The sequence below is a fragment of the Anticarsia gemmatalis genome, chromosome 2 (assembly GCF_050436995.1).
Source record: "Anticarsia gemmatalis isolate Benzon Research Colony breed Stoneville strain chromosome 2, ilAntGemm2 primary, whole genome shotgun sequence".
In the NCBI taxonomy this organism is placed as follows: domain Eukaryota; kingdom Metazoa; phylum Arthropoda; class Insecta; order Lepidoptera; family Erebidae; genus Anticarsia; species Anticarsia gemmatalis.
Window position 1 is genome coordinate 9,848,993 of NC_134746.1, and position 14,022 is coordinate 9,863,014.

Here is a 14,022-nt window from a genome sequence, read left to right on the forward strand (position 1 = left end):
TATTCTGCGGTCGGTCCTACCCAACTTTTGCGTAAAAAGATAAAAGAAATCTATTTCACTTATAATAGGGTACAGGTGAGTCTAACTTGTTAATTTTAGGCAGAGCCTATTTTGCTTAGGCACCTTTTGCCTTTTGTCTGTCTGTAATGTACTTCATTTTATGTTTCTAAAATATCCAATCTCTATTTGCCATGAATGCTAGTGGATGTTTCAGCAGTTCTTTTTCTAGTTGTATGTACGTTGTATGTACCCAAATTCCTATTCACTGTGCAACAAAACGCTTAGAAATAGTAGGTAACATTAATGTAACCAATTTAAAAAAGGTTTTTAACTGGCAAGCTTTCGCGTAAATGCCGAGAAAACTATGATGCTTTTCCACCAGAGAGCGCTGTGTCGCGTCTTTGTGACGTCACGCTATTGATTGTGAAAAGGAAGGAGATCGTCTTTTGGAGACGCCATCTTAAAATAAAGTGATATAAGTTTTTGGTAGCGTAGATTATAGTTTAAATCTAAAGTAATCTTCTATAAGAAATTAGCAATCGAGCTTAGATAATTTTTATTCCATAATACCAAGTGTAACGGACCAAGGTACTTATTTATTTTGCTTTCATTGTTTTCTAGAAATATAAAAATTAGTTTATTTACCGTTCTTTTCCTTCATTCTTGTTAGTACCGTTATTTCGAGCTAGATAGTAGAAAGTTTTTAGGGAATAGCGGACAAGAAAGTGTGATAAAAAAACCTAAGTGAAAATAGAAGTCATCGATCCAGCGTTCATCAGACGGATGTAACACGTCAATAAACTTCGGGAGGGCAGGGCTCCAAATTTATTGTTCTGTCAGTGCTGTGAAAGTGTTTTGTGTTTCGGTGAATACTTTAGAAGTTAGTGAAAATCTCCTGGTGATCTAAAATCGTACGAATAATTTCTGTTACTGCTACAACGAATTGGAACGGATTACATTGAAGGACGATTGTCTTTGGCAGTTGCTAGTCGCTTGTGATTAAAGTGATTTGCGTTTGTACTGGAACCTTACAAGTGTCGGTGCACTGATTGCAGTTGGTGGTCGGTGCGAGGGTGACCTCCTGATGGTGTGTACATCGCAGCATGTCTGCACTCTCGACGCCGGGCGGCGGAGGCACTACGGCGCAGAGCAAGCCGACGTCCGGCAAGCAAAGATATCAGAAGTTGGACATTAACAGCTTGTACTGCGCCAACCGAGTGAGTACCACTGTTATATCCGCAATTATGCAGATTTCCACAAAGTACACGCCCACTTAAACATTTTCATTGTCTAAATATATTTCATCCCCTGATTGTAGTACCACTAATATTCATGAGTATTATTGCACCCAGTTTGATGATATTGTAGGAAACTCCAATCATTAACTGCATCTTGGCCTAGTAACAACAGACTAATCTGAGGTCTTCACAGTTGAATAAATTGACCTTCACTTGCCTTGTTACTTGCAATAGTAAAGTAGATAGTACCTGACCTTGTTTCCTTCTTTATTTAAATTTAAACAGTAGCATATAATGTGGTAGCATATAATGTTGTCTCTATTGACTAATATAACATGGTTATAGGCATGGGTTTGTACATGACCTACTTACTTTAAAACAATGATTCTGATTTATTTATTGCAAATCTCATTGTAACATAAATTTGTTGTCCATTTAGAACGAGAATTCAGAGCCGTCCTCAGTGAAATCTCAACTAAGCCGCAAACATGGAATGCAAAGTCTTGGAAAAGTACCTTCAGCTAGGCGTCCTCCAGCTAACTTGCCTTCTTTAAAAACTGAAACTGGACAAGATCCAAACGCTAAGTAAGTAGAGTCACTTTTAGAGGATGGTGATGAAATGTGATTGATTGAGTGACTGATGATAAATTTATGAAAGCAACATAAAATATGGACTAATGTGGTATAAAGTGTTTTGTCTTTCTCTTAATATTTATAACAGCATTTGTATTTTCAGCTCTGTTTCTGCTGTTGTAACAACTGTATCTACCACATCAACATGCACTTCTCAAACTATAGTAAGTATTTTACTGTTTTTGTTCAAGCCAAACAAAATTATTTCCATAATTTTATTGTCATCAAACTTTATTGTAGAATTGTTACTAGAACAACTATTGAGTAATTTCATTGTAATTATAAAATAACAATAAATGTATTAGTGATTCTTTGAGTTGTTAACAAAAATGTTTATACTAAAAAAAAATTATTCTCAGTCTACAACATCGACCAGCAATGTGGTTGCTGGAGCTGGTCCAGGCGGATGGGTGGCACTACCACCTCCATCATCCCCACACTTTCGCACAGAGTTCCCTTCATTGGAGGCAGCTGCTCAACCTTCACATCGGTCATCAGAACATGCCACACCACAGCCACAGTTAAGACCACAAAGTAAGTATTTTAAAAGGTTTTTTTTTGTACTTGTATTTTGGTTTTTATTTCTCTGGTGCTTGAAAATGGTACCATTATCATTCCATCTAGTGAAAGCCAGTTTGCAATTGCAACTACTCTATATCACAAATAATAAAAACTCAATACAATGATGAGGTAATTTATACATTATATCTATACAATGTTTATTGAATAAAAAAAATCAGGTGTCAGGTGGCCATGGCGTATTTTTGTATGATAACAATTTATTGCAGCGGAAGGCAGCTGGACGTGCGGTGGCACGGCGGGCGCTCGCCAGGACAACATGTCTTCTGCCGCCGCCGCCGCCGCCGCCGCACCCGCAGCCACTCCTGCATCACAACAGACACCCGCCTGCCTCCCACGATCGATATTGCCAGCCTTCGTAAGTTTATTACTATTAACATATTGTGATTCAATTATCCCCAAAACAACAATAATATAACCGATCACGAGTATCATAATCTCATGAATAATGACTCATTATTATTTGTTATAAAGATGAAAGGTAGCAGTGGTGGCGGGCTCGGGCTGGGCACGGGCGCGCTGGGCGCCCTGCGCGATAGCAGGAGCGGTGGCGGCGGCGGCGGGGGAGGCGGCGCCGCTAACCCGCGCCCGCCGCCTCGCCAGCCCGCCACTCCGCGCGCCGTCGAGGTGCTCACTGCGCGACCCATTCTCCGCGACGATCAGATCTCTTCGTTAGATGACATCTCCCGTGACGCCGGTTGGGCGCAGCAGGACGACATCGATTATGAGTGAGTAGAATGGTGACAGATAAGATCGCTGTAAATGGCTCTGTTCGGTCATTTGTAATGTAATTTATTCTTTTTCAGTCAGAAGCTGGACTTCTCCGATGGGGAATCTTCGGCTCCTAATAAAGGTAGCGCGAGAAGCGCTAGCAATAGAGTGAGCGTCGAAAACGAGCGCTCTGACGCTAAACTACATGAGCCAGGAGATGAAGATCAGATATGGGCTGAGCGAAGACAGAAGCAAAATAATGAAGTGGCTCAAGTGGTCGCACGAGCGCGGCTTCTCAAAGAAGAAGAGCAGCGTCGTCAGCTTCGAGACGGTAGTGCTCCCCACCACTCGAACAAAGATTCGCGTGACCGCTCCGACAGGCCCTCCGATCGCGATCGCAACGATAACAGGGACAGGGAGCCCGATACTAGGGACAAAGATAGAGGTGACAACAGAGAGAGGGATCGTGCTGACATAAGGGATCGCATGGATAATAGAGATAAGGAGCGAAGCGATATACGTGACAGAGAGAAAGATCGATTAGATAATAGGGACCGGGAACGAAATGACAACAGAGATCGTTTCGATGCACGAGATCGAGATCGAGACATAAGAGATCGTGATAGGGAACGCGATCGTGATCGCGATAGGGAACGTGACCGTGAACGCGATCGTGATCGTGACCGTGAGCGCGACCGAGAACGTGACCGAGAACGCGACCGTGAGCGTGATAGATTGGACAATAGAGCCCGTGTTGAAAACAGAGATCGCGCTGAAAGCGATAAAGAAAGAATGGAACCTCGTGATAGAGACCGCAATGATAATAGGGATCGTATGGATCGTGATAGATTTGACAGAGACAGAGATCGCACAGACAGAGATCGCGATCGCGATCGTGATCGTGTCGATAGGGAGCGCAATGATCGTGACAGAGATCGTGATCGTGATTTCAGAGAAAGGGATCGAGATTATGGTCGCGACCGAGACCAAGCAAATCCAGCATTTTCTAAAACTTTCCAAGCGAATATTCCACCACGATTTCTAAAGCAACAACAAAATAGGCAACAAGAAGATCATAACAAAGGGTGGGCTTATTCCGGTAAACCTGCGCCTCGTCGGCAGGAACCCCCATCCTATAACGCCCCGCGTCATGCGCCTCATAATGGTCGCCGCTCCTATTCACGGTAAGGTAACCACCATAGAATATAAATCCTTTATTAAATTACATTGTTCGTCTGATGTTTATATTATAATTATATTTCAGAGATTATTCAGACCGAGAAGATGACTTTAGGAGGGACAAAGATGGACCTGGGCCGCAGTGGCGGTCTGAAATGCAGGATTATGAAAGATCTGGTCGTGAATTAGACAGATCTAACTCTAAAGATTCATACGGTGATTACAAAGACAGAAGAAATGAATCTGATAAGAAGTCGATAGAAACTACTATTGAACCCAGCAGCCGAACTGCTGCCGACAAGTTAACTGAAGTATTTGAAAGAAAAAGTATAGGTATTGCAGAGCCTTTCGTGTCATCCGAAATGGCTTCTCAAATGTCTGCTCCCGAAAGGCGTATTTCGCCACCCTCGAATTTATCACAAAGAGACTCATCTGAAAGAGATTTTAGCAAAACATCATGGGCTGAAGTTGCTCAAGAAGAACCAATTACTACAAGTCATCAGAAAACATCAACAGAAAAGGTGTCAATATCTAAAGACAGTGAATCCAATACTAAAAAAGAAATGCATGATCGTGAAAAAGTACATGACGAAAATAAACGTCAAACACCCAATTTGAATCAACCACTTCAGCAACCTACATCCATGTCCAACATTGTATCTACTCCACAAGCATCCCAGATTCAAACTCACAAGACCCAAGTAAGCCATGCATCTCTCGCCCAAAATTTCGGTCAGAATAATCAACAAGTATCTCAAGCTTATGCACAGTCCCCAGCTGTTGCGCCCGTAAGCCAATCTCAAACTTCTTTTACTGATAATCAGTCAGTTTTAAAATCTGTCCCATTACAGACAACTCCTAAGCAACAAAACCAACCTGAAAGCATTATCGCTTCTCAAACTCAAAAACAAATTCAACCTGAGCAGCAAACTCAACAAAATATTGTAAAACCAATGTTTTCGTCCCAAAAGTCTGAAAAAGATCTTTCAGAATCTGAATCTATAGCTTCTAAGTCTAGTACTGATCCTTCCAGTATAGTAGGAATGAAAGTCAATGAAGCATATCCAGCAGAATCTCCCCATGGTGGCATTGCCACTCAAAAACGACCTGTAGATGATAAGAAAAATGAAAGAATCAGCAATGAGCAGCTTAATAAAATTCCCGCTAAAGAACCTGTTGAACGTAAGTCTAGTGGATCAGGCTCTGAGAAGAAAGGTAGAGGATATGGAGGTGGCAGTGGTGCTGGAGGACCAGGAGGAGGAGGAGGCGGTGGCGGCGGCGGTGCAGGCGGAGCCGGCGGCGGCGGCGGCGCTGGTGGAGGATTTGCTGTTTATAATAACAGAGGCTGGGGACCTAGAAGACGCTCCCACCGCAGCTCGCGCTCTAATAACAGAGCCAGTGAATCTGACGGTTCAACTGACGGCACGCCAAACACCGATCGCAAGGAAAGGCGTAGAGCACAACGTAGTCCTCGTGGACCTAAAAATGCACAGGATAAGCCTGACGATCCAAATCGGCAAATGCAACTCGACCAGCCCTCTCCTATAACCGACGGTATGGAAAATAGAGAACCGTTTGCACCTCGCGGCCAGCCGTCTCGACGAGGTCGTGGAGGTTTCCAAGGAACTACTCGTCCTCCAGCTCCAGCTAAAAGAGTGACAGGGTATGGGCCTCCGAATACAAAAAGTCCATTTGGTCAAGCAAATAGAGCAGTTAAAGAAAATGAAGATGCTAAGGATAATCTGGCTCTCGACGATAAGATGAAAGGCAATAATAAGCCCCGGACAGGTTCATCTACTGGTAGAGGTCGAGATCGTCGTCCTAAAGGAGCAGGTGGTCCTCTAAGTGGGGAAGATGAAAATTGGGAAACTACCTCTGAACATTCCGAAGGTGGCACATCCAGTCGCCGCCGCTCTCTTGCAGGTAGGCAACCTGGTCAGCCACAAAAAGGCCAAGGAGGCCGTAATCAAAATTCTGGCAATCGCCAAAACAATGGCCGCAACACCCAAGGAGCTAAAAAAGACAACGTGACTGATAATAAAACTACTGATATAACAGAGGCTATGACAGATCTTAAGATATCTTCTGGTAAAAAGGAAGATGATGTTGTTGACGACGGATTCCAAGAAGTAAGGAACAAAAAGAACTCTAAAGACGCAAGAGGAGCTACAAAAGAAGATAATCAAAATCCAACCAAGCAGCCCAGATCTCATTCAAATCAAGGTGGCGGCAGAAATGGATCATCATCGAGAAATCCAAATGAAAAGTCAAATCCCCGAGGCTCTGCACCTGTTTCAAGCAAATCGGGCACACAATACGATCGACCTCGCCAGGCTAACTTAGCTCCTCGCTTTGTCAAACAAAGACAAAAGCAACAAATGGGTTTGGTGCCCAGTTTCGGTCCCGATACGGGGGCAGCTCCTCCTCCTCCACCAGTTAACGCTTGGGACAAACCTATTTCACAAACTTTGCGCGGTAACGTTGAAGAGCCTGTAGAACCTGTTGAAAACAAATCTGGCCAGTCCAGTCAACGCAGCACTCCAGGGGATATACCGGCGGAGGCTAAAACTGCCCAGCAAACTTGTGCGATAGCATCTGACAAAACTGGTGTATTGGATGGAGCAACACCACCTGTTGAAACAATTATATTTGAAAATACTAATTACAAGACTGCTTCTCCTGATGAAACCCTTCAACAAAAGTATCAATTGAGTGCTACAATCGCTAAAACTCAAGCAGAGGACATAAAGACCGATATAGAAAATCGGCCTCTGACTTTCAACGGAGAAGTGCGACCGAGACCAAGGTCGATTCAAGATATTATATCTGAAAGTACTGTAAGTGATGGAGACAGTACAAGTTTGGGTCTACCTATGAGTTTCGATACATCACAGAAACCTGAAGACTCCTCTGACATGAAGTTAGATTTTGCATTTGATTCTGATCTTGGTCAACTAACAGAAGATAAGTCAGCCAAGACTCTCGGATTGCCACGTGGAGTTCACATGAGTACATCCAATACTATTTCGCCTCTGGCGGCCGATCTCAATTTAAAAATCGCCAGTGTAAAGAAAGTTTGGGAGATGCCTGCAGTGGCTGAAGGTACAGAAGAAATACAATTTGCTGGTTTTGAAGAAAACAACACAGAGACAGCTCCTCCTAATGTGTGTAAGGTAAAACCTACACAGCAGTTGCAATCTCCGCCGCCTCAGCACTACAACCATGTTGGATATCAAGGAGGATATGGAAGTCTCTCAGTGCCATCACCACCCGCTGTGATGTTTAATTCTTCTCAGCAATTGCTAGGCTCATCTCAGCAACTTCCGCAGCAGGGTGGGCTGTATGGCGCCTTTTTAGATCAAAGTCGTGGCCAATTCGGTGGTTTTCCAGGAACCCCATATGGCGCTGGATCAGCAGCACCTTATAACTATCAGCCCCCACCAGACATGTTTCAAAGTCTACCCAATCAGTATAGAATGGTAAGTAAATTTACATTCTCCTGCATTTTGAAATTGGATTGTTTAATAAGAAGTATTAATTTATTTTTGTCATTTCTTGTCCAGGCCGCAGCCGCAGGCGGTGGTGCAGCATTCGGCCAGTCGGGCCAACTGGGTAATAGTCCCAGTACTGTTCTAATCTCGAGCACTTCTAATTCTCTCATGTCAGCCACTGTCAAGCCTTCCACACAACAGATAGGCGCTATTGGTGCGTATAATATCTCAAACGAACAACCAGAAATTAATCGTCTTAATAGATAATTATGACAGACTCTTTCTTAAATGGCTGAATAAGTAACATTGAATGAACATTAAATAAATGTAAATTTTATAATATCCAGTCAAACAACGGCAAATATTTTCATCCAAACTTGTAGTTTAAAGTGTCTTTTGACATGACGATTTTATTGATGAACAGGTAGTAAAGGAGGCGGCGTCGGCGGTGTAGGCGGTGTGGGAGGAGTGAGCACTTATCAGCAGCAGTACTTAGGCTACTCGGCGCCCGTGGGCGAGGCGCCCTACTCGCTGCCCGGTTTATTGCCGCGCCCCGCGCCCCCGGCCAGCTCGTACTACTCACCTTACCAGCCGCCGACTGCGCCGGCTCCTACGTACCCACTGCAGTTCACTCAACCGGCACAATCCGGAGCCTTCGGCTCTCAATTCCTTTCCTCGCAACTTCAAGTCGCGGCCGCGGTTCAGCAGATGCAGGTACCGCAACGCTTTCATCACCTATAAAATTGCCGATTTGCGTTTTAATTTGTGGATCGTTTATTTAATTCGGCTCTCGCCTGCAGCAACAATATCGGGCGCCGCTGCAGCAGCAGTATGCCCCGCCGCAGCCGCGGCCGCCGCCGCAGCAGCTGAAGAGCCCGCTGCACGAGCACGCCAACGGCTTCGCGCCGCTGTGCGAGTCGGCGTCGCCCACGCCCAAGGGCGCCTCCAAGCCGCAGAAGCCGCCGCACTCGCCGCCGCAGCACAAGTACCACGCGCCGCCGCCGCACCCGCCGCCCGCTCTCACCCCGCACCAACATCACCAGCAGCAGGTGACATTGACTTTTAACTAGTTCCGAGTCGTTTGGCCCTTATTTGTTTGAAAGGGCTCACGACGAGCGTAATCTCTCGTCGAGTCGGAGGGGCCGACGAGTACGAAAAGTAACGTTGACATTATTTAGGTATATGACGATTATTTTTATTCTTCACGTCAAACTTATTCCACCGTCATAAATGTTACCGACGAATAACGATTGTAATTTTTCAGCAAATGGTCGGCGGAGGAAACAACGGTCGATGCGGTGGAGGCGGCGGTGGCGGAGGCATGGCTCGCGGTGGAATGGTCGCGCCGCGCTATCCCGCGCCCATCGGCCAGCGCCCGCACGCGCCCGCGATGCCCATGTACCGCGCGCCGCCCGCCGCGCCCGGCCCCGGCCCGCGTCCGCACCACGCTGCGCATCAGCAGCCTCGCCCCAATCTCTACTACCATCAGCACCAGCGCAGTTAGTACATTCTCCTTCGACTACCGCCACCGTCCCGAGTCGGGGGTCCGCCGACGGGTAAGATTCGCAAGCCCAAAACTGACGAGTGTGTTGATTGCGCAGACGGCGGCGGTGGCGGTGAGCGCGCGGCGGAGAGCGGCGAGGCGACGCCTGGCGGCGAAGAACCGAACGAGGCCGCGTCGGCCGCAGAGGCGCCGGCGCCCGCCGAGGTGAAGGCGGAGTGAAGGGCGCGCGGCCCGGCCCGCGACCCGCCGCCCGCGCCCCGTGCCGCCCGTGCCGCACCGCGCCCGTGCCGCGCCGCACGGAGACTCGCGCTCGCTCGTCCGCGCGCGCGGCGTACGCATCTCGACGCCGCCGACTTTAGATTTTCGGTATTTTAATTAGGACGTAAATTATGGAAGTGATTCTGAGCCGTTCGACTCGGGGCACCGTTCGCGGCCAGTCGCCGAGTCGACGGTGACGATGCGCGGCGCGTTCTGTTCGTATGTAAATATGTCGATCGGACGGCCATCCGACTCCTTGACTGTTATATTTAAGTATATATAGACGCGACCGGTCGGCGGCTCCGCTGCGACGACCGGAGTACCCCGAGGACTGCGGGTCCTCGTCCGATGCTGCCTCGAGACCTCTCATTAGTGAATATTGTAGCTACGGTTTTTGCAGAGCGAAGTCGATGCGATGTAACCGAATATAATAAATATAATTTGGAGCGCAGGCGACCGAGTGCCGCTCGGCGCGTCTGCCGATCGACGCGGGTTAACGCTCCATGTATCATAATCAATTATTATTATATGCGAATAAAATTATTATGACCGAATCTGTTCTTTATTTATTACTAGCTGACCCGCGCAACTTCGCTTGCGTCATATAAGAGAGAATGGGTAAAATTTCCCCCCGTTTTTGTAACATTTTTTATTGCTACTCTGCTCCTATTGGTCGTAGCGTGATGTTATATAGCCTATAACCTTCCTCGATAAATGGACTATCTAACACTGAAAGAATTTTTCAAATCGGACCAGTAGTTCCTGAGATTAGCGCGTTCAAACAAACAAACAAACTCTTCAGCTTTATAATATTAGTATAGATAAAAAAAACATAAAACATCATCATTATTAAAAATCACTTACATACATAATAATGTAATACCTATTACCTATATTGGAGAGGAGCTGCGTTATGATGCCTTTCCACCAGAGATTTGGCTAAGCTGTGAAACTATGTGACCGTTTCCACCCATACTAAGCTATGTAACGGTGTGAGTATGACGTGCTGATGCGCCGTCGCAAAGGATTTCCGCGAGGAAGATGTGCATCTTGAGCTATGCTATATACCGATAGAAAGGAAGCTGCGAGGGCGGCGCGGTGTATCACGCCTAGGAGTCATCCATAGCAGGCATCCGTCCATATAAAAAATATATTATTATCTTAGCTGAATCCATTTCCACCAGTGTTCCAAGCTATATGCAATATATGGCTTAATGAATATCATTGGCTGAAATCTTTTAGAAAGGCGAGGTGACTTTAAAGCTTCTGCTCTAGATTTCGTCCGCGTAAGATTTTCCGGGGTAAAAAGTGTGTGTTAAAACAGATTATAAGCTACCAGTGTACCAACATTTTATTAAATCCGTCCAGTGGGATTTTCGTCAAAAAGTAACAAAATAATGTTCATCCAGACTTACAAAATTATCTTAGGTATTAGTAGGATGTAGAGTGATATGCTATGTAGTAGGGATTGACCACGGTTGTGACAACCGTGACCGCGTCTTTGGATGGATCGAAAATACTTAGCTAAATTATCCCTTTTTTGACGCTAACTGAATAGTCCGCAATGGATAGACACAGGCTAATAAGTGATTTAGTGATAGTGACTATTTTGGGGCTTCCCATAGATCGATACAAAATCATCACTGATACACCCATGCAACCATTGAACGACACCTATTAAAAGTAAATTGTCTGAAATACAGAGTATTTATATTTGCACTTTCACTGTGCTAAAATGTTCCTATGCCCCTCGCCCCTACTTACTTTTTAATCAAGAGTCATAGTAGTTATCGTACAAAGAAATATTACATACCTAACCTCGCAATATATTTGTTTAGACTATTCAATCATCTTTAACGAGCAAATCATAGTCGACAGTTTTTGAGATATTATAGCACATTCAAGAACTTTTTTAATAGTTCAATTACCTAGTTAATCGACCCGGAAAGAGCACAGGCAATTTGGTGAATATGTATATTATCAAATAACGTTACAAATAAAAAAGCACTACCAGGACTAACATATACATACAGCCAAATGCGAGTGTGTTTCCTACATCTCTGCCTACACCACCGGGAATAATACGTGAACGTAAACAGAACCTGTACAATTTACAATATTTTTCAGATAAATCAAGTCGTACCAATGACATAAATGCGAAGAAAGGTAACTAACTCTTGGTAATATTGTTGGCTCGGAGCCAAAATAAATTCATCCCCTAACTGAGGGTTAAAATGTATGTGAGAGGAGTGAGAGTCTAGCCGGCGGGCGCCAAACGGGTGACGGCAGTCTGTTCTGATGCCTATCAATATCAACTACCAACTACTACATCATACATGACCATTGAGCAGGCAGATAGGTCTTTAGGGTGAGATCAGATGTTGTATGTGTTCTACAAAATATATCTGTCACTTGAATCTTAAATAATAAATGAAAATATCATTGGACAGATCACACACGGTCATTTGATTCCAAACTAAGCTAAGCTTGTACCTACTAAGGTAACCAAATAACTGATAAACATACTTCTAAAATCATACTTATATAGACAACTAGGCTCAGAACAAATACTCATGCTCACAAAGATTTTCCCCGGGCGAGATTCGAACCCGCTAAACGCGGTGCTACGGTTATTGCGGCGAGGTGCTATAACCACTGCTCAACGTCCGCGTTACCTACTAGTTTACATATTTTAATTGGTCAATGATGTATTAACATAATAATATAGTCCTTACTTAAATATCCATGACGTTTAAAGTAATTCCGTAGGTAGTAATATAGATATTTGGTATATTATTATCAGGCAAGTACCGTCCTATGCAATGATAAATTAATCAGTGATAAGATTGTTTGGTTTGATCGCTAATTGGTACTTCCCGTTTAATTACTAGAAAATATCATTCATATTTATTTATAATTCATAATCGTAAGAATGGGTAATTGCTGCATCATGTTCTAAGAATTGATAGAGATATCTATCGCTTCACAATGTTTATCAAATTATTAAAATCAAAATATTTCCCCGGTGATTCTCACTTGATAAACTGCGCGATTCATAAAAAAATATTTGTCTGTAAAACACGACTGCTACACCCCACTCCACAAGTATTAACTTAAATTGAAAAGGTAGTAAAATTATTCGAATTAAAGTGAAAAGGCGGGTCAACAACCAGACGGGGATGCGATGCAAGTGCTTTGTTCCACTCCTACAGGGCGCCGGCCATTTACCCCGAATTACACCTTACAACCATACTTCTTGTTTTGAATAACAACTAGTAGATATCTAAAAAAAATATAAGAACTCTTCTAAAATATGTTTTATCTTTCAATAATATTTAAAGGACATCTCTCATCAATCGGTATTATCTAAGTCCTACTACGCCTTGCCGATGCATTTTCGAGGTAGAAAAACAAAGAACTTGTACTTAGAAAGTAACAAAAGAACGTTGAAGGTATACTGATAGTATCAGTGTGGAAAATAGTAGAAAGTATAAAATGTGGCTCTTGGCACAGCATAAGGAAAATGTGTAAGAAAGTTGCTTTAAGGGTATGTGTGCTATTATTGTATCGAGGACCTGACATTAACTAGTAATTAATATCAAACGAATATAAACCTTAAAAGAATCTATGAATAATTTAGGTTAACAACAATTAATTTATTCCCGTAGCAAAATAAGGGTATTTACAATATATATTATGTAAAATAGTTGGTGATATAAAATACATAATTACAATACTTATTTAAAATTAATTTAGTGTATAATCGAAAAATAATTATTAGGTCGGGGAAAAAGTATTTTCGCATTATACCTAGTATGTATGAACTTGTAATAAAATCTTTTCTCTACACAAAAAAACTCGATATTTTGGTACCTCACGGGCTCACTGAAGGAAACCTAATGAACCGTGTACCTACACATTTGTGATTCTTGAAGCCAAAGAGATTTTATTATTCATACATACTATAACGCGGAAATACTTTTACCCCGACCTAATATTTTGCAATAAAATAAACAGGAAAATATTAACTGTGGCCGGGATTTCCCCTACACTACACCCTTACATAGAAACAAAGACGAAGACTGACTTCGATGTAATGGAAATATTTGTTTTTTTTTTACTAATATTTTTTTCAGTCGTGTGTCTGGATTTACGACTTGATAGTCGTATCACCGTTTTTGTAAGCATTAGAGGCTCTTTAGTATATCTCTAGTAGTGTCTTTTTAAATTAGTTATAGTCATATTGGTTGGCATCCTAACACTTTTCTCAGAGACACTCAGAGTAGAATAAATCTGAAAATGCCTAATACACAAGGCATTAGCACAATAGTGCATAATAGGAAAGTTAAATAAAATGGTCGTAGGTAATTAAACATTAATAAACAGGCTTTCCTTAAACATATTTTATATGTTAAGTTTAATGAAACTC

The 14,022-nt window shown here is 43.4% G+C and overlaps 1 protein-coding gene across 3 annotated transcripts; it reads left to right on the top strand.

Moving 5' to 3' along the window:
- Window positions 1-394: 394 nt before the first annotated feature.
- On the top strand, window positions 395-10,147 carry LOC142984022 (uncharacterized). 3 transcript variants are annotated; one of them, XM_076131320.1, is made up of 14 exons: window positions 395-588; window positions 1,056-1,217; window positions 1,678-1,823; window positions 1,975-2,035; window positions 2,231-2,405; window positions 2,660-2,808; window positions 2,925-3,178; window positions 3,257-4,345; window positions 4,426-7,819; window positions 7,904-8,045; window positions 8,256-8,545; window positions 8,632-8,880; window positions 9,096-9,330; window positions 9,433-10,147. In XM_076131320.1, the coding sequence occupies exons 2-14, from the start codon at window positions 1,104-1,106 to the stop codon at window positions 9,552-9,554; spliced, it is 6,420 nt and encodes a 2,139-aa protein (XP_075987435.1). In that variant the 5' UTR covers window positions 395-588; window positions 1,056-1,103; the 3' UTR covers window positions 9,555-10,147. The 3 variants fall into 3 exon arrangements, with proteins under 3 accessions (XP_075987435.1, XP_075987452.1, XP_075987444.1); XM_076131337.1 differs by having other exon boundaries at window positions 7,904-7,952; XM_076131329.1 differs by lacking the exon at window positions 395-588 and adding an exon at window positions 751-911.
- The last annotated feature ends 3,875 nt before the right edge of the window (window positions 10,148-14,022 follow it).